At 40.1% G+C, this 27,988-nt stretch overlaps 1 protein-coding gene across 2 annotated transcripts in view; it reads right to left on the bottom strand.

Annotated features, from left to right (window-relative positions):
* XPO1 (exportin 1) overlaps positions 1–24,583 on the bottom strand; it is a 39,318-nt gene extending 14,735 nt beyond the window's left edge. The window contains exons 1-14 of one of the 2 annotated variants that reach the window (XM_040993390.1): positions 24,492–24,583; positions 23,906–23,931; positions 19,167–19,298; positions 15,536–15,637; positions 12,108–12,180; positions 7,265–7,326; positions 7,027–7,071; positions 6,208–6,389; positions 4,691–4,739; positions 4,193–4,312; positions 2,409–2,537; positions 1,740–1,898; positions 644–841; positions 77–215 (exon numbers count right to left, since the gene is read on the bottom strand). In XM_040993390.1, the coding sequence (XP_040849324.1) occupies positions 77–215; positions 644–841; positions 1,740–1,898; positions 2,409–2,537; positions 4,193–4,312; positions 4,691–4,739; positions 6,208–6,389; positions 7,027–7,071; positions 7,265–7,326; positions 12,108–12,180; positions 15,536–15,637; positions 19,167–19,292 (1,384 nt within the window). In that variant the 5' untranslated portion in view covers positions 19,293–19,298; positions 23,906–23,931; positions 24,492–24,583. Of the gene's footprint in view, positions 1–76; positions 216–643; positions 842–1,739; positions 1,899–2,408; positions 2,538–4,192; positions 4,313–4,690; positions 4,740–6,207; positions 6,390–7,026; positions 7,072–7,264; positions 7,327–12,107; positions 12,181–15,535; positions 15,638–19,166; positions 19,299–23,905 lie in introns of both variants that reach the window. The other variant, XM_040993391.1, reaches the window with a different exon arrangement.
* Positions 24,584–27,988: the final 3,405 nt, after the last annotated feature.

Raw genomic sequence — 27,988 nt, 5'->3', positions numbered from 1 at the left:
ATCTTGTATGTCTCAATTACAAAACACAATGAGCAGACTTTTTATATCCACCTAATAAACAGGCTCACTAACTTACCTAATGTTTCTCTCATATTCTTATACAAATTTATGGAATCTGTATCCTTCATGAATTCTCTCACAACTTCTCCCTGATCATTTTCTACTACCAATACTTCCTCTGGTTTTGCCATGCGACTGACCATCAATAAACGAACCTACGCAATAAGAAATCAATCAAAAAAGATGTTAGCTGCATGCTGTTAGCATAGTAAATGTACAAATACAGTGTGGAAACAAGACTAGTAAACAACAAACTAACAGATCGCTACACGAGTTACAAAGTACCTAATGGTATTGTTTGAACATATTTTAATGTCAAACAGAACAAGAAAAATCCCAACAGTTTCTCTCCTAGATTCAGATTCAACAAAACAGTAAAAGGTCAATGAATGTGCATGTCTAACAAAAATGCTGATGCTGGAAAAAACTTTTTTGAGGTTTTACTTTTCATCCTTCATGCACAAATTTTTGGAACCTTTTGCATAATTACTAATTTAGACAAATTAGCCAAGGGTTGCATTAAGTATCTGCATTTAGCTCTTAAAATTAGAAATCTAGGGTAAGCATCAAGAAGAGCACTTACCTTAGATAATACAGGCAGATATAACTGTCTCCTTGGAGGAACATCAAAATGTTGACTTCCTGATAGCAATGGAGAAGCAGATGTAGAGAATGGGCTCTCTCGATAGAGTTCAGCTGCCAAGTGATTCCAATATTCCAGACATATCTTAAAGATTTCTGTTTCTTCTACTTCTGATACCAACAACATGTAATGCAGGGCCTATACATTAACATCAAAACGTTAACACAAGTCTCATTTATCAGCCAGCCTTAAATGAGTTTCACTGGAAACTCATGGTTCACATCATGTATCACATTACTCAGTTTATTGAACTCTAAATGAATGGTACCTCTTCTGCCACGTGCCATCATACTTCACAAACCTCTTGAAAACACATACTGTTTATAAAATGCCTTTGGTGATAGTAAAGTATAAAACAATGGAAATGTCCACAAAGATACAGAATGTTATGCTCATATGAACTGTAATAATCTAAGAACCAGCTAATGATTCTAATAATCATCTAATGAATTCTAATCATCTAAGATTGAGACATTTTGAAAACACTGTACCGACAGTAGTCATTCACAAATGTCACTGATTTGTTCAAAATACTAAATAAGCAGAACAGGTAGTCCACTGGCAAAAACCAAGTGAATGGTTTACAGTGACTAAGAGAAACAAGGGAGGTTACAACTGGTTTCATGTGTTCATAGCCTCCTTTAAAAAGGTGGATGAAAACGCTTTTAAATAGAAATTAATAGCTGAACAAAATGCTACAACTACATACTTCTACATGGACACATCTAAGCTATATGAATTATCTCCATTATTTACAAAATATTTTTGGACATTTTACCTTGGAAGTTACATGTGGAATTACTGTTTAGGAATTTAATTTTTTGTTAAAACTTTTAGCTACAGCTTTGTAGATAACAAAAACTAGAGACTCAGAATGTCAGCTATATTTGAGAATTGACATTACGCATTCATAACGCACAGAAAAACAGGAAATCATTAAAGATAAAAAAGTGCAAATTAAATTTAAAAAGCACATATTTTGAACTGTTTTTAAACTGGAAACATTTTCAGGAGACAAATACTCCAGAAGGCCTACCTCCATGAGTGTTTCCCTGAGATTTAATCTTTTTTCTATAAGTTGACCATGTTCCTTAAGAAAGGTGCAGAGAAACAAACTGAGGTTTTGAATAAAATTCTGTTCATCATCTTTTCCATTCGAGTATGCTAATCGAATATTGGTATTTAAAGGAAGCATCTGTAAATTTAAAAGATGGAATATTAGTTTGCATTTTATACAATAACCAAAAAACTCTACTATATGCCTGTTTCCCTGTGACCTAGGTTTCATTTTTCTCCAAACAAAAATGTTGCAAATAAACTACCTATCAGACTTTTCCCTCCTTATAGTGACAGTGAAAATGAAAATATGCAATTCCTTCACTCAAATCACAAGCACTGAATAAATTAGCATTTATGATTAACATTCTGGATCGCTTCAAAGGTACCTAATTAAGCCACAGTTAGAAAAATATTCTTTTGACATGCAAGATTTTCACAGTAAATTCAAGCCTACAAATTCTATAGAAATGCATTGTTATTATGACTGTCCTAAAACCTTCATTTTACTTCCCACACACACAAAAGTCTAGCTTACCACTAATTTTCATAAAACAAATGTAGTATCTCAATATAATCTATCCCAAACACAGAGATATAAGAAAATGAATCCAATGTTTTCTAAGGCAGTAAAACTGCACATCATTACCTGTTTTAGCTGCATCATTGTCAGTGTAAATAGTGTTACAAATTGTTCCTCATACTGGCTTACACTCACACCAGCAATCTCAGTGAGGCACTTCAGAGAGACATTTCGAAACATTGGAACATTAAGGAACTATTTTTTGAAAAAGAAAAAAAAATAGCACAAAGCACATGTTACTGAAGATTAACATTTTTTCGAGCATTTAACAATCAGAGAGTCATGGGTCAAACAGGTAAGTAAAAAATGCTTATTTTGCAAATCTATATTGGCCCTCTCTATATGGTTAGCATTAAAATGAATGCACAGAAAGTGTCTTATATTCTCCTGCTGAGAAGGCACACAAGTGGTGTAGGCAGCAGTCAGAGAATGGCAGTTTGGTAATTACTAAAAGCTTTAACACATTACGTTCCACTTTCACGTACACAGGACATGAAATTGACCGAAATCCAGGGGGCCACTTTTATAGCATAATGGACTGAGTCATCACCAGGGTCTTATATGGCAGTCTTGGCTATTGACTTGAGAGCCATCTCTCCGCTGATGTGCTTGGAAGGGTATAGGTGAATGAGTTGGGATCTTACACTCAAAGACTTTAACTGAATGAAGTTCCTAGCTGCCTGGTGCCCTCCCACGACTACTGTGCTGATCTGGGGAATAAACCCATTGACTAAAGATTTTTCTTTCTCCCTTGATCTCCCTATCTCTGCTTTCAAATAGTTTTTAAGGTAAGGAAAAACACTTAAATTGAGCAGTAACATCACCACTTAAAAAAAAAATTTAAGGTATTGTGTTGGAAGGATTTGCAGAATTAACACAAAAAGGATAGATTCAGGCAACAAGTATCTGTTAAAAGTTCCTCTGTTTATAATCCTAGATCTTTGTTTTTGCATACAATAAAATAATAAATGGTGGTCACAGTATATGGGCCCTTGTCACCATGTTAAAAGACAGGGATGGAGTTCTAAGCTGCTGGCTTTGCCCTGGCCCAGTCCTTGCCTGTTAGAGCCATTTATGGAATGATCCAACGGGACAGAAGAAATCTCTGTCCTTTTATATAAATACTAAAAGAAAAATAAAAATGTACTTGCTGATGTAATAATTCTCCTTATGCAGATTTATAGAAAGCAAGTAACTGTTACATGTTAAACACCCCCTGTTCTCAAGCATTTTACTGAGAGTAAGTAGATGATTGGCCAAATGACTGAGAAGTTACATTCCTTATTAGGGTGTCAGGATTTTATCACTTCCTTAGATTCCAGCTTCACTAGGAAGTGGCAATTCCTGGAACTAGGTTCCTATTACCACATGGAAAGGTTTTGCATTCTGGGCCCTTGTGGGAATTGCTGGCACCATGACATAGCAGGTTAGCTTCCTGCTATGGCACAAGCATTGACTGCCCCATTCTGATCCAGCTATGTCAGAAGCCACAGGAATGGGGCCTGAACACTTACATCAGGCCCACCTCCAGCCAAAGTGGCCACTGGGGAATGAACAGGCAGCTGAAAGGGTATCTCTATTTCGACAGGGTTATCTATCTCTACAACCCTCTGCCATTTCAAAACAAAAGTTTTAAAAATTTAATAAACTAGATTCATGAAATTACAGATACAGGTAATAAAATCACAAAATTCTGACTCAATTTGAAAAATGACAAGCAATAATCATAGTAAGATCTTATTGTTCATCCTTACCTCAGAATCTGCATTGATTATGGAGAAAGAACTCTATAACTAAAAAGAATACACAGCTAAGCAGTGATAAATACAACTTACATGTATTCATATTACCTTATAAATTAATGTGCTAATCAACTTGGTCTCAAAAATATATCCCAGTGGAATCCAGTTTAGAAACCTGAGCAATGTTTCTAAGGTTGCATGTACAAGTGGAGCATTTTGAGAATTTTCCTGTAACAGAAACATATCTGTAAATAATTTTTTCTGTGATTCATTTTTCAAAATGAAATTAAGGGCAGGCATTTGGCATAGCAGACTCTTGTAACCCACAATGAAATGCATGGGTTTAATTCGTAGCTTCAGCCACATACACCACCTTCGTAAATAAGGCAGATCCTGTTAGGCAACAGTAGAGACCAAAAAATTGGATTCCTGACAACAAAATAAAAGGTCCAGATAGAATTTGGAATTCCTGGTTTCAGCCTTGGCTGAACCTCAGCTGCTGAAAGCCTAAAGGGACTGATCCAGCAGCTAGTAACCTTTATCTGCCTCTTGGCTCTAGGGTCTCAAATATAAACAAACAAGTAAATAAATAAAAAGAGCACTTACCATCACAAACTGACATAGTTGAAATATCTGTGAGAACTCATTGCACATGCTTAAAACAAAAAAAGAATTTAATTTAGACAACAAATAAAAATATCAATTATTTATCTGCTAATGATTAAAGATAATCAATCTGGTCATTGAAAGACTGGACTGGCTTCTATCTAAATATATTTAAGGTTATTAATCAAAAACAAGCTGCCAAAACTATAAGCACTGGGGCCAACGTGGTGGCACAGTGAGTTAAAAATATCACCTACAGTATTAGCATATGTACCAGTTCATGTCCTGGCTGCTCCCTTCTAATGCACCTGGAAAAGCAGAGAAACATGGCACAAGTGCTTGGGCCCCTGGGATGTATATGGAAGATCTAGGCGAAACTAGAAGCTCCTAGCACTTTACTATCCCAGTCTGGAGCACTCGAGCAACTTAGAGAGTAGACAAATAGATCAAGCATTTTTTCCTGGAATTCTTTCAAATAATTATTTTAAAAAAGCAAAACAAACAAAAGCCCCAAAACCAATTTATATGCACCAGAGACAGGATTGTGACATGGTGGCCCCAGCCTGCAATGCTGGCATTCCAGACAGCACTGGTTGAGTACTGGTTGCCCCAATTTCAATCCAGCTCCCTGGTACTGCACTTAGAAGGGCATCCGAACATGGGTAAGTGCTAGCATCCCCAGCACCCATGAGGGAAAACCAGAGTTATAGGCTCCTGCCTCTGGCTTGGCCATTGAGTCAACCTGAGGACTGAAAAAGTAGTTAGATGAAACATCACTATGTCTCTACCTCTCTTGCTGTGACTGCCTTTCAAAGAAATGAATCCTTAAAAAAAAAAAAAATCTTAGGCCCAGCACAACAGCTTCATGGCTAAATCCTCCACTGCAGGAGCCAGAATATCATGAGGGCATTGGTTCACATCCTGGCTGCTCCACTTTTCACCATATCTGGGAAAACAGAATAGGGTGGCACAATGCAATGGGACCCTGCACCCATGTAGAAGACCCAGAGAAAGTTCCTGCTTTCCAATTGGATTCGCTATTGCAGAACTGACAAAACAAATACAAAGGAAGAGTTCTATTGGAGCCAATGTTGCAGAGTAGTTGATCAATTTGTAGCTTTCAATACTGGTATCCTATATGGTCAATAATTTGTATCCCAGTTACTCTACCTCAACCCAGCTTCTTAACGGCCTGGGAAATGCAGCAGAAGACGGCCCCCAAATATCTGGATCCCTAGCACCCAAGTGGAAGACCCAAAAGAAGTGCCTGGCTTCAGCTTGTCCCACTACTGGCCAATGAATCCGACATCTCTCTCCAAATATATAAATCTAAAACAGAAACTTCAGAGGATACGTGGTTTAAGTGATTTCCTTAAAAGCTGTGACTATAAACTATAAAGTCATCACGTAAACCAATCCTGAAAAACTTAGTAGTTGTCCAAAAACATCACAAGTAATTAAAAAATCATCCAAAGTTCTATGAAGATTACCAATTATTTTAAAATAAAATTACTTGCCTGTCTTTTAAATGCTTAGCTTTCACTTGAGTTATCTGTCCACTGGAGAAATCAAATACTTCTTCACTCAGGAGCTTAAGAATCACCATATTATTTTGACAAAGACTTTCACTGGTCCTACTTGCTCCAACAATGTCACTGATAAAAGTTGGCCAATGCTTGGGCCACTCTTGTTTCAGTATCTAAAATACAAAGGTACTAAGTGTTAATTTCAACCAACTTCTCAGAGGCAAATAAAGCAACCCTCAGATAAACATGTAACACTATAAAATCTAGTAAATACCAACACTTCATTTTCTCTTATTAAAACAGGGAATGTGGCAACTTCTATAACAAATACGCTTGTCTGCCAAATACACCAAATAGCTTTACTCAGGTATTCTAAATGGTATTACTTGGCTTTACTAAGTGTATATACATACAACGCGAATCATTATTTAGCTGACAGGTGTTAAATACATAATGATGAGACATTCAAATCACACAGTAGGGGGAACTGCAAATAGGGATTATCATTAACAAAAGCTATTGCAAGTCAGGACTGTGTAAGTTGTATGTTAAGGATCTTTCAGGTATTTCCAAATAAGACGTTTTAATATAGTAGTTATCTTGGTGAACAAAAAATTCTACATACAAATTATAAAAAACGGTTGAAGTTTCAATGGAATTTCATTCACACTATTGTCTGATGATTCCTATCATGGTTGAATGTACATGATATTCATCTCCTTTATTTATATAAATGTTAACATTTCTTTCAAACAGAAAGCATAAACAAAGCATTTACTTATTCTATAAACACAATAAATTAAAGCTCACCTGAACAAGAATCATATTCAATTTTCCAATATACACCTTTTCCTTCTGAGGAAAAAAAAGAGTCAGATGAAATAAAGAGACAACTGTAATTTGTAAGAGCATAAATACAACAACTCCTTTTGGAATACAAGATTATACTCAGTAGTATGAATATACACATTTCTATGTCTATTACAAAAAAGGAGTTAATCTTCAGGTGGTGTTGCACACCCACAACAAAGTTACTGAAGAAACTTACCTCTACACAAGTTGGATCAGAGGATGTCTTGATAATGAGGCCGACAACATATTTTTTAATTCCTATTTATAAACAAAAAATATGAGGAAGAACAATGTGGATTAAAAAGAGCTCTAATAATTTCAATAAACACTACAATTCTCAGAATGTGGTGGGAAGTCCAGTCAAATCAGATAATAGATAACTTGCATTAAAAAAAAAAAAACCTCCAATTTTTAGAAATTCATCAGTGAATTTACTCTGGCTGCTACTCCTATTTTAGAAATCTTGTTTTTTTCACTAACTTTCAAAAGATACCACAGGAGCTGGTATTGTGACATAGCAAGTTTAGCCATGATCTGCAGATTGTCCTAGCTGCAATACTTCAGAGAGAGCTCCCTGTGTGCCTGGGAAAGCAGAAGTTGGCTGGGGCCACTGCATCCTATGTGGCTTATGGGCCTTTGCCTAGCTCATCTAAGGCTCCAATGGCCATCAGGGGGGTGGGCCAGTGGATAGAATGCCTCTGTGGCTCTACTTTCCAAAAATATCTTCAAATGAAAAAACAAAAACCCCACTAAATATTCAGCAACCACTCAACAACTTCTGACCACTCTGTTCTAAAATGCTGCTATACTCAACTCAGACATTGTACATCTGAATAAATCCACTGATAACTTAATGTATTGTGGAATTTTACATTTAAAAAATTAGTGTGCTGCACCAACACTAAATCTCCAAGAATCTGCAGCACCACTACTGAACTGCAAAAAAACCCAAAAAAACAGGACTTCTTCTTATATGGTTTTAGGGACTATAAAGGTCATAGTATCTGTTCATTTTAGGCTTGGTTATCAAACAACTTAGACCCAATTTTTCAACTTAGACCCAATTTTTGAAGCCTAAAACATAACAACGAGATGTTCCTTGTGAAGAAAGTTACTTACTAACGGTAACAGAAAACTACTTTAACACAGATAGTAATGAACTAAAGCATTAAAATCAGAATTGCAAACTGTAAAGTCCCCTGCAACAACGCCAGAAACTATCATTTTTATTAACCAAGAGGAAACAGATCATTTTGCCATGTTTCCAAAAAACAGAACTCTAAAACGATACATATTTAGCGGCAATCCCTGTGGGGCAAACGCCTGCAAAGCCAGCCCCTGAGATCATCACTAGGTTTGAGTCTGGCCTACCAGGTTTCTGACCCACATACCCAAACACGGATTTCTGGCTTTAGCCTAAACCATTCTCAATGTTGGCAAAATGCATTCTGGGGAATAAAATTGCAGATAAAAGATTCTGTCTGCAGTTTGAATTAAAACAGCTTTTAAAAATTAAAAAAAAAAAATTATAGAAGCATTTTCTCTAACTGTGGAAAGAATAGTACAGTAACCTGTCACAAAAGATAATGACAAAAATTGAATACCTAAGCTTTTTTAAAGATTTATTTATTTTTATTACAAAGTCAAATATACAGAGAGGAAGAGAAATACACAGCAAGAACTTAAGTCCGTTGATTCACTCTTTAAGTGACCTCACAAAACCTATACTGAACTGAACTGTAGACTCCCAGCTTCAGACCTGAGCTACCTGCAGCTGTAAGTATTAAGTGCATTACACCAAAGATCTCTCTACCTTTCACAAAAGTGAAAATTTTTAAAAATTTTAAGGTCACGGAAAATACATAAAACAGAACTTAGTCAAACAAGTTATTTGTTAAATGGGAGGAATATAAAACTGCCCACAGAGTAAAAGACTGAGACACGATAAATATATTGGAGTAAATAAAAAGAACATTAGAAAAATTGTAAAATTGAAGATCTACAATTAATTATAAAGCAATGTTAGTACTCTTGGTTTTGACAACTGCGCCACAGTTAATTCCTGGGGCCAATGTGATGGGATTGCCAATAAGTCACCACCAGGTACCACAAGCATCCCATATGGACACAGATTTCAGCCTCAGTTGCTCCCCTTAAAATAAAATTTTTACTTAAGGGGCCTGGCGCAGTGGCCTAGTGGCTAAAGTCCTCACCATGAACGCTCCGGGATCCCATATGGACGCCGGTTTTAAACCCGGCAGCCCCTCTTCCCTTCCAGCTCCCTGCTTGTGACCTGGGGAAGCAGTCCAGGACAGCCCAAAGCCTTGGGACCCTGCACTTGTGTGGGAGACCTGGGGAAAGTTCCTGGATCCTGGCTTCAGATAGGCACAGCACTGGCTGTTGCGTTCACTTGGGGAGTGAATCACTGAACAGATCTTCCTGTCTCTCCTCCTCTCTGTATATCTGACTTTCCAATAAAAATAAATAAATCTTAAAAAAAAAAAAAAAAAAAAAAAAACCTTAGAAAAAGTTCCTATAAGGAAAGACAGATATCTTCCATCCATTGGTTACTCCTCAGATGGCCAAAGCTAAGCTGATCTGAAGCCAGGAGTTTCTTCCAGAAATCCCACCTGGGTGCAGGGGCTCAAAGAATTGGGCTTGGACTGTCTTCCGCTATTTTCCAAGACTATAAACAGGGAACTGGACTAGAGTTGGAGCAGCTGGAACTTGAATTGGCACTCATGTTAAGATGCCAGCACTGCAGCTGCAGGATTAGCTTGCAAGTCATTGTACCAGCCACAGCTGCTACACTTTTGCTCCAGCTCTCTACTAATGCACCTGTGAAAGCAGTGGATGATGATTCCCAGCCCCCACACGCAGAGCCAGAGAAAGCTCCTACTACACCACATATCAAGATACAGAACTGGGGCTCAGCGCTCCTGCCTAGTGGCTAAATCTGGGCCTTGTACATGCTGGGATCCCGTATTAGCAGTAGCAGTTGAAGCCCTACCTACTCCACTTCCTGCTTATGGCCTGGGTAAACTACTGTGGATGAATCAAAACGTTGGGACCCTGCACCCATGTGGGAGACCTGGAATACGCTCCTCATTCCTGGCTTCTAATGGGCTCAGCTCCAGCCACTGCAGCCACCAAAATCTAAACTGGGCCTGGAGCAACAGCCTACTGGCTAAATCCTCACTTTGCCCTGCCATTTAGGGAGTGAAATACATGTGAAAGTTCTATCTCTCCATAAAAATTTTATTTCCAATAAAAATAAATCCTAACCCCCCCCAAAACCAAACAAACTAAAAAAAAAACAAACCCAAACTTTGCAGGCATTTGATATAAATCAGCATGGAAGATCTTGCTCTGAATTTTCCCTCTAACTCTGCTTATCAAAAAAAGAGGAGGGGAGCGACGCAGTGGCCTAGTGGCTAAAGTCCTCGCCTTGAACGCACTGGGATCCCATATGGACGCTGGTTCTAATCCTGGCAGCTCCACTTCCCATCCAGCTCCCTGCTTGTGGCCTGGGAAAGCAGTCCAGGAAAGTGCAAAGCCTTGGGACCCTGCACCCACATGGGAGACCTGGAGGAAGTTCCTGGATCCTGGCTTTGGATCGGCACAGCACTGGCCGTTGTGCTCACTTGGGGAGTGAATCATTGGATGTAAGATCTTCCTCTCTGTCTCTCCTCCTCTCTGTATATCTGACTTTCCAATAAAAATAAATAAATCTTAAAAAAAAAAAAAAAAAGAAGAAGAAGAAGAAGAAAAGAAATAATTGTGCAGAGTAGCTTTGAGTCTTGGCTACTCCACTTACAATGCAGTTCCCTGCTAATAAGCTGGAGATGATGGCTTGAGTGCTTGGGTCTGTATCCCTGTTGGAGAACTGGATGATGTTTTTACCTGCAACTATTTAAGGAGTAAACCAGTGCACAGAAGATCTGCCTTTCAATGAATGGATGCTTGCAAAATAATAATAATAAAAAAAAAATCATTTATCTGAGACAAAGAGCAGGTTACGTACTTCAACCTGGAACTTAAGCCAATCTAACTTCCTCATTTATTTGAGAGGTAGAGGAGAGACACAAACAAAACACTAATCTGCTGTGTAATTCCCCAAGGACTCCAATACAAAATGCGCAGGATTAGACAAGGTCAAAGTGGGGATCAGGACTGGCCGAACCAACCACTTCAGTCATCTGCTATTTCTCGGGTATACCATGGCCAGGTAGCCAGAGTCAAGAGGCAAAAATTGAGCCCACGCACTCTAATGTGATGTAAGTACTTCGACCTCAAACAAACAGTACTATATTATGCAGTATTTTATAAATAATGTAGCTCTGATATGTTATAACATATATGAACTTGGAAACCATACTAGGCAAAATTATCCAGACATAATTATATGGCACCACTCAAATTAAATATGAAGAGCAAACTCACTGAGAAAACATGGATTATTTATGCCTCATGGGCAATATTGCTATCAGTATGCACAAATTCTGTGGCTGGCACCACGACAATGCAGTACTGGCATCCCACATCCACTTCTAATACAACTCCCTGCTAATGTGCCTAGGAAGACACTGGAAGATATCCCAAGTACTTGGATCCCTGCATCCAAACTGGAGTCCCTGAATTAACTCTTGGCTCCATAACAGCCCAGCTCGATTCTTTGTGGCCACCTGGGGAGTAAACCAGTAGATAGAACATCTCTCTCTTTTCCTCTGTAATTCTTTCAAATAAACAAATGAATCTTTAAATGTCTGCAAACATTGGTAATGGTTATACAATACTATGAATGTGAAAGTACTTGATACATTAAATCATATACTATCAAGCCCAGCTGTTCAGACGCTAGTCGAGATACCACACACATATAAGTTATTAGCTCCCAATTAAATAGTATGCAACTTTGCCACATTATGAAAACAGTAATCTCCACTAGGTAACAAAATAAACTACTAAAGATACATTTTCATCACCCACACACAGAATAGTAACATTCAGAGTTTTTAGCTGCTTAAATATTTTCCTACCTTCACACTGGTTTCTTGGAAGAATCTTCCACCTTGTTTTTATCACGTTTTCCAAAATTTGCAGACCATAATACTGAAAATTGGACAATAGAAGCATGTGAATATATTGCTATAGGACTGGAAACGCTCAGGATTCACAAATGGACAGACATTTACACATTCACATCTAAAGTTTCAAAAACATTACGCTACCAAGTTTAATTACAAATATTAAACAAGGATCTATTCACCCATATACTGAGTTTTCATGCATTTTCCTCATTTTACTGTTTACTACTCTATGTAACGTCCTGCTGTTTATACATGCTCACACCAGGAGAAAAAACAAAACAAAACAAAACAAAAAACCAAATAGCAGCCAAATGGGCTTATCTGTAGGAAAAAAAAAAAAAACCAAACAGCAGCCAGATATGAGTTCACAGCACAGATGACTGCTCATGAGCTCACGTACTTTTTAACACGACCAGGCTCCTAAAATTTAGCAGCTTGGATGCTATCAAGCCTCCTACCATCTTCAAGGAGTTGTAAGCTTTGGTCAAATATTCAAGTACTGTCACAGATACTTTCTATACAAAGTGTTTATAAGCATCACTGGTGTGTTATTTAAGGAGCAGCAAGACAACCCATGGGTTTATTTTAATTTTGTTCCCACCCTTAAATAGTTGCTATTTCTACTTATTTAAAGATAAACTTTTGTGCACAGTCAAAATAATACATAAAACCATGTTGCAATCTGTTATCTACCTTTCAGGTATTCCTTCTTAAACACAGAAGTTGTAACTAGAAGTACAGGAAAGTTAAATTAGACATACCACTTGGATGCCATTTTGTCCCTCCTGCTGATTACTCACTCTAAAGAGTCAACAATGTTTACCAGGATTTGTAATACTACAGGTATCATTACTTAAAAGTATTGCTATGACCAATTAGTGTGGATAGGCAGAAGGAAGAAAAGGGAAAAAAAAAACGTGGTAAACTTCTACTGTGACAAATAGGGAAGAATCGGCTATAATACCTGAAAGGTAAATGCTTTGATATATAGACATATAACCTCAGATTGCAAGTTTTGGCTGAGAATAAGAGTTCATCTTTAAAATGGTTAGTCATTACACAATAAAATAGGAGCATTAGTATTTCAACCAAAGGGATCATGTGAATGCTCATTTAATCCAAAGCACAATATAGACTGTCCCAAACTACATTGTGCTCAAACAGTGAATGTTTTTGCTGTTTTCTTTCATTTTAACATTTCATACTTTTCGGGAAAAATTTGCCATTTTAACTGAAATCCTACATTTGCAGAACATTCCTTAAAGACTTCCAAAATAAAAATAAGGCCAAAGAAAAATTCTGAAATCACAAATTTGATGCCATTAAAAAGTCTCATAATCAGCAGCAAATAGAGATTTCTGCCTATAAATCTAATAGAAATGTAAATTGAAAAATCAAAATGCCAGTTTCTATATCACTAAAATTATTTTATAGGCACAAAATCAGATTGTCAAAAGATTTAATGTCAAGCACAAAAAGATTCTTTTCTCTCCCTAATAATATATAATCAAGTAAAAAGACCCTGAAAATATTAACAGAACAGTTAGAAATGGCAATCTAAGATAACTTCACAAATTTTTGTTTACCTTTTAATCTGAACTCCTTCCTTCCTTTACTGTTAACTGTGGCATTTCTTTATTTCCTATTTACTACCTGATGGTTATTACAAATACTAGCCTCTAGTCCTTTTTCCCAACTATAAAAGGGGATTATGAACTTGCTGAAGATACAAATCATTTCATCTTTCTGTCAAAGGGGTTGAGCAAGGGAACCCAGTAAAGCTCCACACAAATTAGATCAAAGAAATATCAACATCATAATATCCTAACACTCAACCTCTTGGACAAAAAGACTGCACACAAAACCAAGACATAAAAAAAAAAAGTACTTAGGTTCAAAAATTTGAAGTAACAGCCAAATCGGAATGTCAGTGATAAATGACTACTTTGGAAACATTCATAAATAGCCCAAAATACTCTAAAGGATTACACTTGTTTTACATCTAGGAAGTTGAGAATCCACTGCTGAGTTATGAAGATGAGGGACAGATAGTAGCAAAGACTAAATGAAAAATAAATGCATGAAATGATCCCTATGGTAGAAATTTCTACTGAGCCCTTAAAAATACTTATTTTATGCATTGAATTCCCCTTTCCCCTCCCACCACCCATGAAACAAAAACAATTGATGAACAGAATTCAGTTAAAGGGAATCAAAAGGGTAGACCTTGTGGAGGCCTGCCGTCAAAGCCTAGCTGTGTCAGTTGCACAGGAAGACACCCCTTTTCTTCCTATTACAAGCAATCAACATAATGGAACATTATGATTAATATCAGGTAGTGTTAACATCTTTAAAGAAAAAAAAATGATTGCATAAAAGCCAAATGTCATAGTGCATAAATTTAGCACCAAATCATTTGTAATTTATGTAAATTGAAGAATTCTTTACCTGTTGCTTTCTTTCTGTTCCTCTAATCATCTCATTTTTCACAAGACAAATTTGAGTTTTTAAAAATACTGTTGATAAATCAACTTAAACATTAGTAATGTCTGTCAGTATAAAAAGCAAAATTTACCAGGCAAGCAAACAGGCAAACACTGTTATGTTACTTAAGGTTAGCACTTTGAGGAAGTTCTGGACTGTATTTTTGCTCTAAAATTTACAAGATGTCAAAACTAATTAATATTTTTAAAACTGTTACTGAACACAGTCTGATTTCACAAACAGATGGGAACATGGCTATGTTCTGTTTTAACACAATGTATATCAAGTGGAAACCTTTTGTGTATTAAACAGAATGCCATGGTTATTTCCATTTTATTACTTTAAGGCAGTTTAAAGAGAAGCGTGAATCATCAAAAGCCTAAAACAGTCAAAACACATTTTGATCAACCCTTCTGTTCAAACTTAAGAAAAAAGGACCCAAATCATAACATTTTCAATTGCAAATAAAAACTGAGTGCTGTCCCATTAAAAACACTGGTACCAAGGAATAGTTTTAAGTTGTCCACACAACTTGATGTTGGAGGTGCCTAGCCTGTATTATATTGATTACTTGCCCAAAATAATTCCTCTGATGTTATGTTTCATCACTGAGTTACATTCAGAATTTATGCTACTTAAAACTTGCAGACATACTATAAAAAGGAAAAAAAATATATAACCAACAACAAAAAGTCAACTTGCAGACTAGTCCCAATCATAAAACTTCATTCATAATTCTTAGGACTATTTGCAAGAATTAATCCTATGCTTAAGACAAAAATACAATACAAAATGATTTGAGATAACAAATTCTCATACTAAAAATGAGATACCTTCCTCAAAGTTTATGACTGGAAAAAAAATAATTGATTTTAAAACCACCACTTGCTTACTTTCGTGTTCATATTCTGTGAAAATTCCAAAATTGTGTCGACTCTTGTCCACGCATCTGGATGCTCCTTTAAATGTGTCAGTACTTCTTGAGCCATTCTTTGCTAAAATATTACACAAAAAGACGTTTTAAGCTAACTTGTTCTTTTGAATGATTCATTAAAATGAAAGATATTAAGAAACAAGTTGTAATATAACATGATTCCACCAACTTTCGGAAGCAGTCAACAAATAATGGACCTTTGAAACAATAAAACTTTTTTTTCAAATATAATAGTCTTCATGGATACATCTGGCTTATTTAGTATTCTCAAATACAAACTCAAGTTCAACCAAAGCTAATGAAGTACTCTGAAGTAAACAAGGTCTCAGTGCTTGACAACCAACCAAAGCAGTAAACTAGAATCCACAGCTACTTGAGGTATACGTTTTTACAAAAGACATCACCAAATGACTTTAACTTTAAAACTATCTCACAGAAAGACATGAAACCAAACCTAAATTCCAAAAATCCACAGAAACGTAAAAAATCAACTACAGATCCTTACAACTTTCAAAAATACTCTCAGACTTACTGCAACCATATTTTCCCATTCTGAAATTACATTAATTTAATAGTATTTCCTATTAGTGCTTTTGCAAGTAACTTCCTTTTCTGCTTTCATATTTTTGAATGAAAATTTAGAAATAATATTAAGCCTGGGGTCTGTGCTGTGGCACAGTGTGTTAAGCTGCTATTCCATACTGTCAGGGCCAGCTGGTTCCTGGTTGCTCCCCTTCTGATCTAGCTCTTTGTTAACCCACGCGGCAAGGAAGCAAAAGATGGCCACAAGTACTTGGGCCTCTAACATCTAAAGCTGGATGGAGTTCCAAGCTCTGAACTTGGTATGGGCCAACACTAACATTTAAGCCATTTAGTATGTGATTTACTACTAATTTGGAAGATTCCTGCCTCTGTCTTCCAAATAACAAATAACAAAAAAAATTAAACTTAAAATCAAATGTTACGGTTTTATTTATTTACTTATTTTCATTTTATTTTTTTAAAAGTTACTTTTGGAGGCCCAGTGGCGTGGCCTACCAGCTAAAGTCCTTGCCTTGAACATGCCAGGATCCCATACAGGTGCCGGATCTAATCCCAGCAGCTCCACTTCCCATCCAGCTCCCTGCTTGTGGCCTGGGAAAGCAGTCGAGGACGGCCCAGATCCTTGGGACCCTGCACCCGTGTGGGAGACCTGAAGGAGCTCCTGGCTCCTGGCTTCAGATTGGCTCAGCATCAGCCGTTGCGGCTGCTTGGGGAGCGAACCATCAGACAGAATATCTTCCTCTCTGTATATCTGCCTTTCCAATTAAAAAACAAAAATCTAAAAAAAAAAGATTTCTTAATGTTTACATCCAAATGTTTTATTTTGGTCTAATCCAACCAAGCTTACATAACATTCTAGACTAACTTAAAAGTCCAGTGGCACCTAAAACAGATAACTCAACACGGAGGAAAAAAACTTAGCATCTCCTGAATGATGGAAGTACTTTAGTTGCTAAGCAATAAGAGTCCATGACACCTTAGTAGAACATAATATTGAAGAAAACATCCAACTCTTCCCCTATCTTTTTCTGGCTGTCTACTTAACTAAAAATAGTTAAGCTCAGAACAGAAGAAGGTAGTCATCCCAAGGGTGCCAAATATCCCACCACACTACTCATACAGGCAAAATTCTGTATATAGATTAAAAGCTACCCTTCTAGTTCTTTTCCTTAAGGAAAAGTTACCTACAGGTGACTTCAAAAGTTCAGTTAACATAATAAATTTCAGCTGTCCTTACCATATTAGATTAGCAACAATACAAATTTAAGAAATCATACCACGTATTAAAACTTATGCTTCTAAATGCTTTCCTTAAACAAAATGTCTCCCCATCCATCAACCTCACTACTGCTCAATCAGTCTGTTGCAGGAAACATTTGCACACAAGATTCTAGAGCAATGACTGAAGAAATTTCCTACAATTAAACTTCCAACACTCATTTTGGTTCCCTTTTGTTCTGAAATAAGATCTTCCCACCTACCTAATGTGGTATAATCTGTTTCTTTAATTGACTGATTACTTTTATGCAACCGATTTGTCACATGATATATAATTAGACCCAAATCCCTTCAGGAAAACTGACCTATTGTTCTTAAAACAAACAAAAAACCTACCCCTACATTTCTCTAAATCTACTCGAAAACAACCCATTAAGCTTCTTGATACTGTGAAACATTAAAAACTCACTATCTAGACTTCTGATGATAAATGTCACCATTAATTCTCAGTTACCAGCTTACAACACTGGCCTATGTTCGTTTATTTACCATTCTTTTTACAAACTGTAAACACACTAGTGTAAAGATTAAACAGTTATCAGCTGAATCAAAGTTTTAAAAACTAAACGGGTATAGACCTATGAGTTCATTAATACATTCAATTCCAAACCCAGCCTTCATGCTTTTCAACCTTATTTTTACACTTTCTCCAGAAACAGCTGCTTTCCATGCATGCATGTGGGAAAGAATGAAGCTCAAAGTTCCATGCTGACCATACAACAGAATGGAACTACATGACACAAATACTCAAAGAATAGCTTACTCAGGAGCACTTGGAGAGAATAAACCCCAAGAGTATAAACCTGGCCTGAAAACCAGAACCACTACAGAAGAACTCTTAAACAAATAGTTCTGCATCTCAAAGGGAGAAAAGGAGACACCAACATTTATACATCACATATTTAGAATTATCTATACAAAAGGTACCATATACACCTTTGAGGTTTCTAAAAGTTAAGATGGTGAATATGCACATAAATAACTTCCTATCTACTAGCTATGTATCATCTAACCAGTTCAAATGTTTTGACATCAAGTTTGCTCTAATTATTTCACCTTAAAAATAGATTAGCTCCTACTGCAAAAACTTTTACTCAGAACCGAGTTTAGCTCATTAAAGAATCAAGAACACTCATTTCTTACAACAAAATCTTTAAAAACTGACACACAAACCCAAAAGTCCTTGATCAAAACCTGGAATATGTATGCTCCTCTACCTTAACAATTATCACTTTTACAATGGCACAATAATCAAACAAAAAATACTTTCCATTACTGGATTTTTGAAAAATATTATCAAGTATTTTTATCATTTAAATGTTTCATTTCTGAAAGAATCACATAAAATCCGAACATTACATATACACCCAGGTACATAATACAACCTACAATCACCCTGCAAAGCACTAGAAATTGGGCTCTTTATGGCTAACCAGAGTCCAAGTTTCTGAAATACAGAACACGATATGCCAAAAAGCATCCAACTCTAACTACAGTTTTCTTCAGACAAATCCTATTTAATTTTGAGGGATCTTCAAAAAGTCAAGGGGAAACAAACACTAGGAAAAACTAATGGATTTCAACTTTTTGCACCTCAACAAAATTTGTAATCCTCCCTTTCCACCAATGTTGGAGGTATCTCTGTATATTTCAAGTTCATGTAAAACAGAAGTTCTTTTTTAAAAGTGATGGCTTTAGATCTTATTCTAAATATGATACCTTTATCCCAGACTTTAATGGTGTTAGTAAGCTTGGTTCAGCTACCTTACCTGGGCTCCTTCTCCATGGTATAAACAATTCACCACATTGTCTAAAAGGTTGATATCCAGTTTTTGGCTGAAATCGAGCAGCTGACGAGCTGCATGGTCTGCTAACATTGTCATAATTGCTGGCATAGATTACTGAAAACAAAGAAAAGAAAATGAGGCTGTCTATGACATTTTGTCAGTCACCTGCACATCATTTTATGTCAATCATATTTTTACAATGAAGCACCTTACCTGCTTAATAACATTCTAAGAGCAAATAACACAAATGACTTATCTACTCAATATTACTTTATTAGTTTTTTTTTAAGATTTCCCCCCACCAGTCCCTCCAAATTTCATTAACTAAGAATCATATTTATGGGCCCAGCAACGTGGCCTAGCTGCTAAAGTCCTCGCCTTGAACCGCCGGGATATCATATGGACGCCGGTTCTAATCCTGGCAGCTCCACTTCCCATCCAGCTCCCTGCTGGTGGCCTGAGAAAGCAGTCGAGGATGGCCCAAAGCTTTGGGACCCTGTGCCTGTGTGGGAGACCTGGAGGAGGTTCCTGGTTCCTGGTTTTGCATGGGCGCAATACCGGCTGTTGCAGTCACATGGGGAGTGAATCATTGGATGGAAGATCTTCCTCTCTGTCTCTCCTCCTCTCTGTATATTTGACTTTGTAATAAAAATAAATAAATCTTTTCAAAAAATCATATTTATAAACTACAATTATAGTTTAAGTGGATCCGCAATTAAGAAATTAGGCCCTGTGTAATAATGTAGTCGTTATAGTCCTCGCCTTGCAGGTGCCGGGATCTCATATGGGCACCGGTTCCCATCCGGCTCCCTGTTTGTGGCCTGGGAGGGCAGTATAGAACGGCCCAAAGCCTTGGGACCCCGTACCCATGTGGGAAACCTAAAAGAGGCTCCTGGCTTCAGATTGGCTCAGCTCCAGCCATTGTGGCCACCTAGGGAGTTGGCCAGAGGATGTAAGATCTTTCTCTTTGTCTCCCCTCCTCTCTGTATATCTGACTTTGAGATAAAAATAAATAAATCTTAAAAAAAATAATAATAATTTAGGGTTCTAAACCTGACAGAGCTCAAAATCCTGACTGCAAACTCTTAAACATATATTTAACAAGTGAATGTGGACTTTTTCCTTCTCATGTAAGGTCATTTGGATGGTTCAGCAAAGGTTCTCTATTACCTTAATTTTAAAAAAAGATTTATTTATTTATGTATTGGAAAGTCAGATACACAGAGAGGGAAGAGAGACAGAGAGGAAGATCTTCCATCCGATGATTCACTCCCCAAGTGAGCACAACGGCCAGTGCTATGCCAATCCAAAGCCAGGAGCCAGGAACTTCTTCCAGGTATCCCACATAGGTGCAGGGTCCCAAAGCTTTGGGCGATCCTTGACTGTTTTCCCAGGCCACAAGCAGGGAGCTGGATGGGAAGTGGAGCTGCCGGGATTAGAACCGGCATCCATATGGGATCCCAGTGTGTTCAAGGCGAGGACTTTAGCCACTAGGCCATGCCGCCAGGCCCAATTACCTTAATTTTTAATATAAGTTGGAAAAAAACAAGATATTAAATATGGGGCCAGTGTTAGGCAGGGTCCTTAAGGGCATCAGTTTAAGTCCTAGCTGCTCCACTGCCAATTCAGCTCCTTGCTACCTAGCCTTGGAACATGGGTAAGGCAGGCCTCAAGTGGGCCAGATTCCTAGCCCATTCTGAGTTGTTGCAGCCACTTGGGGAGTGAACCAGCAGATGGAAGCTCACTAGTGCCCTCTTCCTGTCAATCTGTGAACAGGTGGGGAAGGGGAAACATTTCCTACAGTATTTTACAATGCCCGCGATGATGGACACATGACTGAGTATGCAGACTATATGTTAGTAATGATATAGAGGAAACAGGTGAGGGAAAGGGAATTAGGGAGGGGATAAGGGAATATGGAAATATTACTATCATAAAATGATAGTAATAATAATAAAATGAAAAAAAAATCTTAAAAAAAAGATCATATTAAGCCTACAGATCAGTTGAGGACAGCCATCTTCAAGATACTGTCTCCCATTTACCTAAATCTGTAGTTGTCCTCAACAATAGTTTTACATTAGGGGTATAAAACTGGCATTATCTTTCATCCAATTTACCTCTCAAACTTTATTTTGTATGCAATTATAAAGATACTTAACAATTTGAAAGAAAATGTAATAGTACACATACTTGTCTTAAATAAATTCCCTAGAAAAACTGCTCAAGTTGAAAATTTATGATAGCAATGTCAATCAAGGTTTTTAAAAATTTCCAAATACCTGTTTAGGTAAATGCTTTGAAAAAGCTAACTCATTCCCAAATAAAAACAAATATTGTTAAGTAAGCTGCCTGGAGATACTAAAATCTACTATTCGTATGCAGTGTTTGCCTAATGAGGACATCAGCATACTTCAGATCTTCAGTATTACAAAAACATTATTTCTGCTTTTTCTTCAAAGTTAAGGCCACTTAAGTCTGAGGTCAAAAAGTCTTAGAACTAGAAAACATGAGAACTATAGCCAAAGTTTAAAAACTCGGAATTTTGGGCACAATTAAGGAGAATTCAGGAACAACCCTGAAAAGCATTCATAAAACTTATCTGATATACAGTGAAGGTCAGTGTCACTTCACCCCTTTTTGAGAAGGCTTCCAAGATCAGAAAAACGGTTGGACAAAGCAGTTTAATGAAGAAAAAAAAGGGCATTATTTCATGGCCACTGCTTACAGCAGTTCAAAAACTGGTCTTAATACCAGAGCTAAACCCATGACAAACATTTTATCTTCAACACAATTTCAGCCACAACAAATTAAAGGTCCAAAATATTGAGTCACTTAGGTTAAGTATAACTAAAAATTAAGAAAACTCACGAGTATGAGGATTTAAAAAATCCCTCTTAAAATCTTTTGGTTGACTATTGGCAACTGAAAGTTTTCAAGATTTCAAGCATTTTAGTTGCAGATATTGGACAAATATGTATTAAAATAGGATACCACATGTAAACCAACCTGGGTTCGACTAAGATATGCTTGTATTAATTCCACAAATAAGTGCTTAAAGAAGTGAAGCCTGCAATGTCAAGAAAACAGCAATATATATACTTCAAAATTTGGGGGAAAAGTTTGTTAAAAAAACTTTTCTTCGATTCACTCCTAAAATGTTAAAGTCTAAACAGAGAACTAAAGTGTCTAAAAAGTTTATCTTTCAAGTAGTTTCCTTATAGTTTAAAAAGCCTCAGGTTTAATACAGAAGCAGTTAAAGGACAATATTTTGTCATGCTTAGAACTGCTGGCTACCTTCAATATGACCTACCTATTCTTGAACTGTTGGTAATACAGAAATGGCGGCTTTGTGGTCAGAGCCAAGCACATTTAGTCGTCGTTCCCCTCAAATAAACAGCTTCCAAAGCATTCTTTCCACTAACAACAGTGTAGTACACATTTAAGATACACAAGTCAGGCAGATAGCAACCAATCATGGCGGGAGACGTAATCACAAATGCTTTTTCTACTTTGGGCGCCCCTGGATCCCAAAATTCATTCACTGGATAGCATACTAAAGATTACAAGCAATACTACCAAAATATCTTCGCTGCCACCACAAACTGAACAGAGATACCTACACAAGGCTGGCTCCCAAATCAAAACAGGGGATCACTTAATATTAACTTCACAATGGGTGCAAAAACAAACAAGCCGCCCCAAGGCCAGAGACTGCTGCTGGGGTGTGTGGGCCACCGGCTGCTCCATTCAGTAGAAACACACCTCACTAGGGCCCGCCCTCCCTGGCCTCCCACCCGAAGCGACCTGCCGCAATTCTAACTATAGCGCAGGGGAGCACGCACTCACCCCGCCCAGACCGGAGGAGGCATTTAGGCCGGGAGCCTGAAGTTCACCGCCCCTTTCTCTCTGCAGCATGGCCTCTGCGTGATCTGAGGCGGGATGGGCAGGGCAAGCACTGAATGCTTCCTCCACTATAACCACTTTCTCCAGGACCCCAAACTCAAGAAACGGTGGATTGAAGGAGAATCAGGGCACCATCCACAGCACGTTGCCAACAGTGAATGATTCCAGCAACTTAACATACTCAAGCCACCGGAAAGAAACTACAACACCGAAAGCCTCACTTGCGAAGGCCTAACAAATTAATCTCATCTACTTCTTATCCTACCCTGGGAGGGTGGAGGTGGGGGGTGGGACCACACGGAATGCTTTCGAGTTTCCTTGCAGAGGAGGAGCAGGGACTCGGCAGCCCCTCCCTCCCCCATCCCAAGCTCTCCACCGCGGGGGCCACGTGATGCAGGCGGACGTTTCAATGCTGCTGCACTAAATATTTCTGGAAACTTCCACTCCTAATAATTTACGGAGCCGTTCCTGAAATCACCCCAACTTCTCCCTCAGCCCAACGGGCAGGGGAAGCCCTTCCACACCCGCGTGAGGGCCCGCTCCACTACCACGCTTGCTCGCCTTCCTCCACCGCCACCCGCACACACCAATGACCCAGCAAGCGCTCCCCTCCCGCGGCCGCCTCCATCCACCCCCCTCCGGCGGCACAAGCGCCTCCATTCAATCTCGGGCTCCACCGTGGGCTCGCCGCGCCCCCGGCCCGCCAGCCGCCGCCTCCCGGGCTCGCCTCCCGCCGCCGCCGCACCCCACGCCGGCCTCCTCCCGCCCGGCCGCGCCGCCGCCCGCCCCTGGCCCCGAAGACACAGTCGACTTACCCAGAAATTGAACCAACTGCTTCTTCCTTCCTTGTCGGGGATTAGGACGAGGGAATGTGGGGAGGGGGAAGAGGGGAGGAAATTAAGGTGGGTTTCAGTTTTCCCACCTTAAAAAAAATGGAAATTAAAAAAGCGAGGAGGAACAGGGCAAAAAAAAAAAAGCTCAATAATATTTACTATTTCAGGGACAGCTCCCCCCCTACAATTACACACACATACACACACACCTGCCCACCCCCTCCAAAAAAAGGGGGAATTGAATCTGTAGAATAAATGCCCCCGGCCCGAATGGGGAGAGGAAAGGGGGAAGGGAACGGGGTGAAGTCCCAAAGATTCAGCCCCAGGGGGACCCTCCAGCCACAGGCGGCAGCGGGAGCGGCAGGAGTAAGGGGCGTAGAGTCCACACGGTCGGGGGACGCTCTGCTGCCAGCTGCAGTCCGACTTCCCCCTACCAAAATACGGCTCCCTCTCTCACGCGGCTCCGGCGCCGGCCCCCCCCCAACCCAGGCTCGCCTAAACTTTCCCCCTTCTCTTGCTCCTCAGCGACTGGTGGCTCCCCCCTCCCCCTCGGGGTGGTTGCACGGACTGCAGCAGCAAAGGCTGGAACAGGCACCGCCGCCCGGGCTGTAGCTACTGTTGCTCTTGCGGATGCTGTAGCTCCCGCTGCTCCTGCCGCGGCCGCTGCAGCCGCTTCTCCCCCTCCTCCTAGTGCCTCAAACTCGGAACCGGTTGAAACCGGTTCAGACTGGGAGATTCCATCTCGGTTGAGTTTTCAGCCCATGGCGCCGCGGAGCGTTTGGAACCTGGGCCTCCGCCCCCAGGCCGCTCGCCCATTGGCCGGCTCCGGCCACAGCCGCGCCGTCAGCCTATCTCTGATTGGCTCGGGCCCCCGTCCATTCCAGCTCAAGCGCCACCGGAGCCTGCCGCCTCGGCCCCCGCCCCTTTCCAGCCGCGATTTGCCCGCAGAGTGGGGGAGGGGTGGGGAGGCGGGCCGGGAAGGAGCGCGGAGGGTGGGGTGCCGGAGGAGGAGGTGGGACCAAGAGCGGAGCGGAGCTGAGCGGAGAGTGAAAAGAAGCCGCACGCTGGATTGGCTCCTGCCGGCTGTCAATCCAACGCAGCCCGCCCTCGACTTCCCGTCCTCCTCCCGCCGATCCCCCTCCCATGGCCTAGCTCGCAGGCCCGGCCTTTCCGGCCCGCTCATTGGCTAGGCGCCTTTGGTGACGCAGAGGGTGGGGCGCAGCGCGTGAGCTGGTGGCGGCGCGAGTTTGAGCGCGCCGCCTGGCCGCCTGTGTTCGCCCTTCTTCCTCGGACTCGCGCTGGCGCGGCCCCGCCGGCTCCCGCCGCCTGGAGGGGCCTGTGAGGCCCCACCCCGCGAATGGGAGCTGTCCCTAGGGGGAGGGAGGGCTCCCTCCTGGCTGTTTAAGTCGAGGAAGAGGCGCGAATGAAACACGCGGGAGGCCCCAGGCGCCTCTGATCCATTTTGGAGACCTAGGTCTAGGGCCGGGGAGTTGAGAATGAGACTACCCAGGAAAGAGGTTGGTGCAAAATGCGGGGCGTTCGCTTTTGGCGCCTCTTTGATCCTGAATAGTGCTTGGGCAAGTCTCCCTCATATTGTGACGGTCTGGAAGCAACTGGAATTTGGCTGCTTCTCCTGTCAACCCTCCTAAAACCTAAAACCTAATCCCTGCAATTGGCTTAACAACAGGTATTACTAGTGGATAACCTTGTGTACCAAGTGCGTCCCACTTCGTGCCCTTGGTCGGCCACGCTCGATTCCCTGCACATGTTTCATCATCACCAAATTGCATTTTCATATGAAAGCAGCACGCACATGGCTTTTCACCTCATTATGTGTATGTCCCTAAGCATCTCTAATCAGGTGTACCGACTGTTCTTGCCCAAGAAATAGCAGATAATGGCTGGCACTGGCTTATAACGTGAAGTTCCCACCTGTGTCCCTGGCATCCCACGTGGGCATCTGTTGGAATCCCCGTGGCTTCACTGCCCCTCCAGCTCCCTGCTAATACAATGTGCCAGGAAAAGCACCTGATTTTGGCCCAGATGTTTTAGCTCCTGCAGCCCACGTGGGAGGCATAGAAGAAGCCCCAGAAGAGTTGCCCACCAACAATAGTGTTACCCACTTCCCTATAGCCCTTGAACCTTTTTACCCCAATTAACTAAGTAAAGATGGTCAAAATATAATAATAATAAAAGAGTTGCCCACCAACATTTACAAGGTGCATTATTGCTACTAAAGTTGGAGAAGTTGTTTATTAAGCCAACATGATTCTCTTGAGCAGATCTTCATTCACAATGCTAAGGCATAACTTTCTCCCACGCCTCCAGTAAAGAAAAATTCAATAACAGCAGTGGTGATTCAAATATCTAGGGTCCTGCCACCTTCCTTTCAACTTTGGCCTAGGCCCACCCCAACTGTTGCAGGGATTGGGGAGATGTCCACCAGGTAACTAAGAATATATTAAATGTGTTTATTGAGATCATATGGGATCCTGGCACATGCAAGGTGAGGACTTTAGCTACTAGACTACTGCCTCAGGCTCTGTAAACTTGTTTTGTTTATATATTCTTCCTCTCCTCTTTCTTCTCAAATAAGAAAAGCAAAGCTCTTCAAATTAAAAAGTCAATAGAAATTCTCTTCTCACTCAATACTTTCTAAAAAAAAATTGCTAAGTTGAAAAATGGGACTTCTTCAGAAAGTTTGCACATTTACGCTTTTTTCCCCCCTGGATATACAAAGTAGTATTTTGAAAATCATGTATTAGTTGTTTGTAAGAGAAGTGCCTAAGGAGGATGGCAACTAGGACCTGAACCAGGGTATACGTGGGATGCCAGCATCACAGGCAGCAGCTTTATATGCTGTGCCACAGCGGCAGTCTCTCCCAAAACTTTTCTACCTGCCAATATCTATTCTAATGGACATTTAAAAAATATTTTAATGTTTTAATCTATTCTGAGACTCAATATGCTGAAACACTTGAAAATATGTCCAAAGTCCTATTTTGGCCAATTATATCAAAGGATGCACTAAAAAACTTTGCCTAATAACTCAAGCACAGGTTTTCCATAGAACTCCAATATTATTTCTGTGTGCGTCACAAATGCACTGCACAGCCTTTTGTTTCCAGGTTGTGTTTACACCATGACAAGCAATGCTTCTTTCACTTTACTGCGTGACAATAGAGTTCTCCAATGACGGTTTTGCAGTGATTCGGAGGAGAGAAGGTGAGTAGAAGGTGAGCAAATGGAATGAGCCCAGGGCTGAGGTTCGAGCACAGGGGCAAGCAACACAAACAGCTAGGTCCCCATGGCTGATGGGGATATGCAGCCCCAGACTGAAAGGCCAGTGTTTAGTGGGACCATATGCTATCCAACAGGCTGAGTCAAAACAAGCCTTCAGCTGTGGTGGATTGGGGAATTAGAAAACAGTGCCAGGTTGGCCCTCAGAGGAAGAGAGGAAACAAAGAAGATTGCAGACACTGTTATACATCACGTGACATCTGAATTCTACCAGGCAATGCATCATCCTTATGATAGACCTACAGGCTCCTTGTACAGAGGTTAACAAGGAGAAGAAAAGAGCAGTGCTTTTAAGTGATGCTAATATAGACAGTTCCACTGTTTTCAGCTCAACAGGTTCAAAACTCCTGATCACGGGCCTGGTGCAATAGTGTAGTGGTTAAAGTCCTCACCTTGAACGCACTGGGATCCCCGTTCTAATTCTGGCAGCTCCGCTTCCCATCCAGCTCCCTGCTTGTCGCCTGGGAAAGCAGTCGAGGACGGCCCAAAGCCTTGGGACCCTGCACCCATTTGGGAGACTTGGAAGAGGCTCCTGGCTTTGGATTGGCTCATCTCCAGCCTTTGCTTGGGAGTGAACCATTGGATGGAAGACCTTCCTCTCTGTTTCTCATCCTCTCTGTTTATCTGCCTTTTCATGAAAAATAAATAAATCCTATTAAAAAAAAACTCCTGATCACAGATAGAACTCTGCTCTAGGGCTCGACGTGATGGCGCAGTGGTTAAGGTCCTCATCTTGCACGCCCGGGATCCTATATGGGTGCCGGT

This window comes from Ochotona curzoniae, unplaced genomic scaffold (assembly GCF_017591425.1).
Source record: "Ochotona curzoniae isolate NIBS_2020 unplaced genomic scaffold, NIBS_Ocur_1.0 contig_883, whole genome shotgun sequence".
Classification (NCBI taxonomy): Eukaryota; Metazoa; Chordata; class Mammalia; order Lagomorpha; family Ochotonidae; genus Ochotona; species Ochotona curzoniae.
Note: the sequence above shows the minus strand (reverse complement) of the source record. Positions and strands in the feature narration are given on the sequence as shown.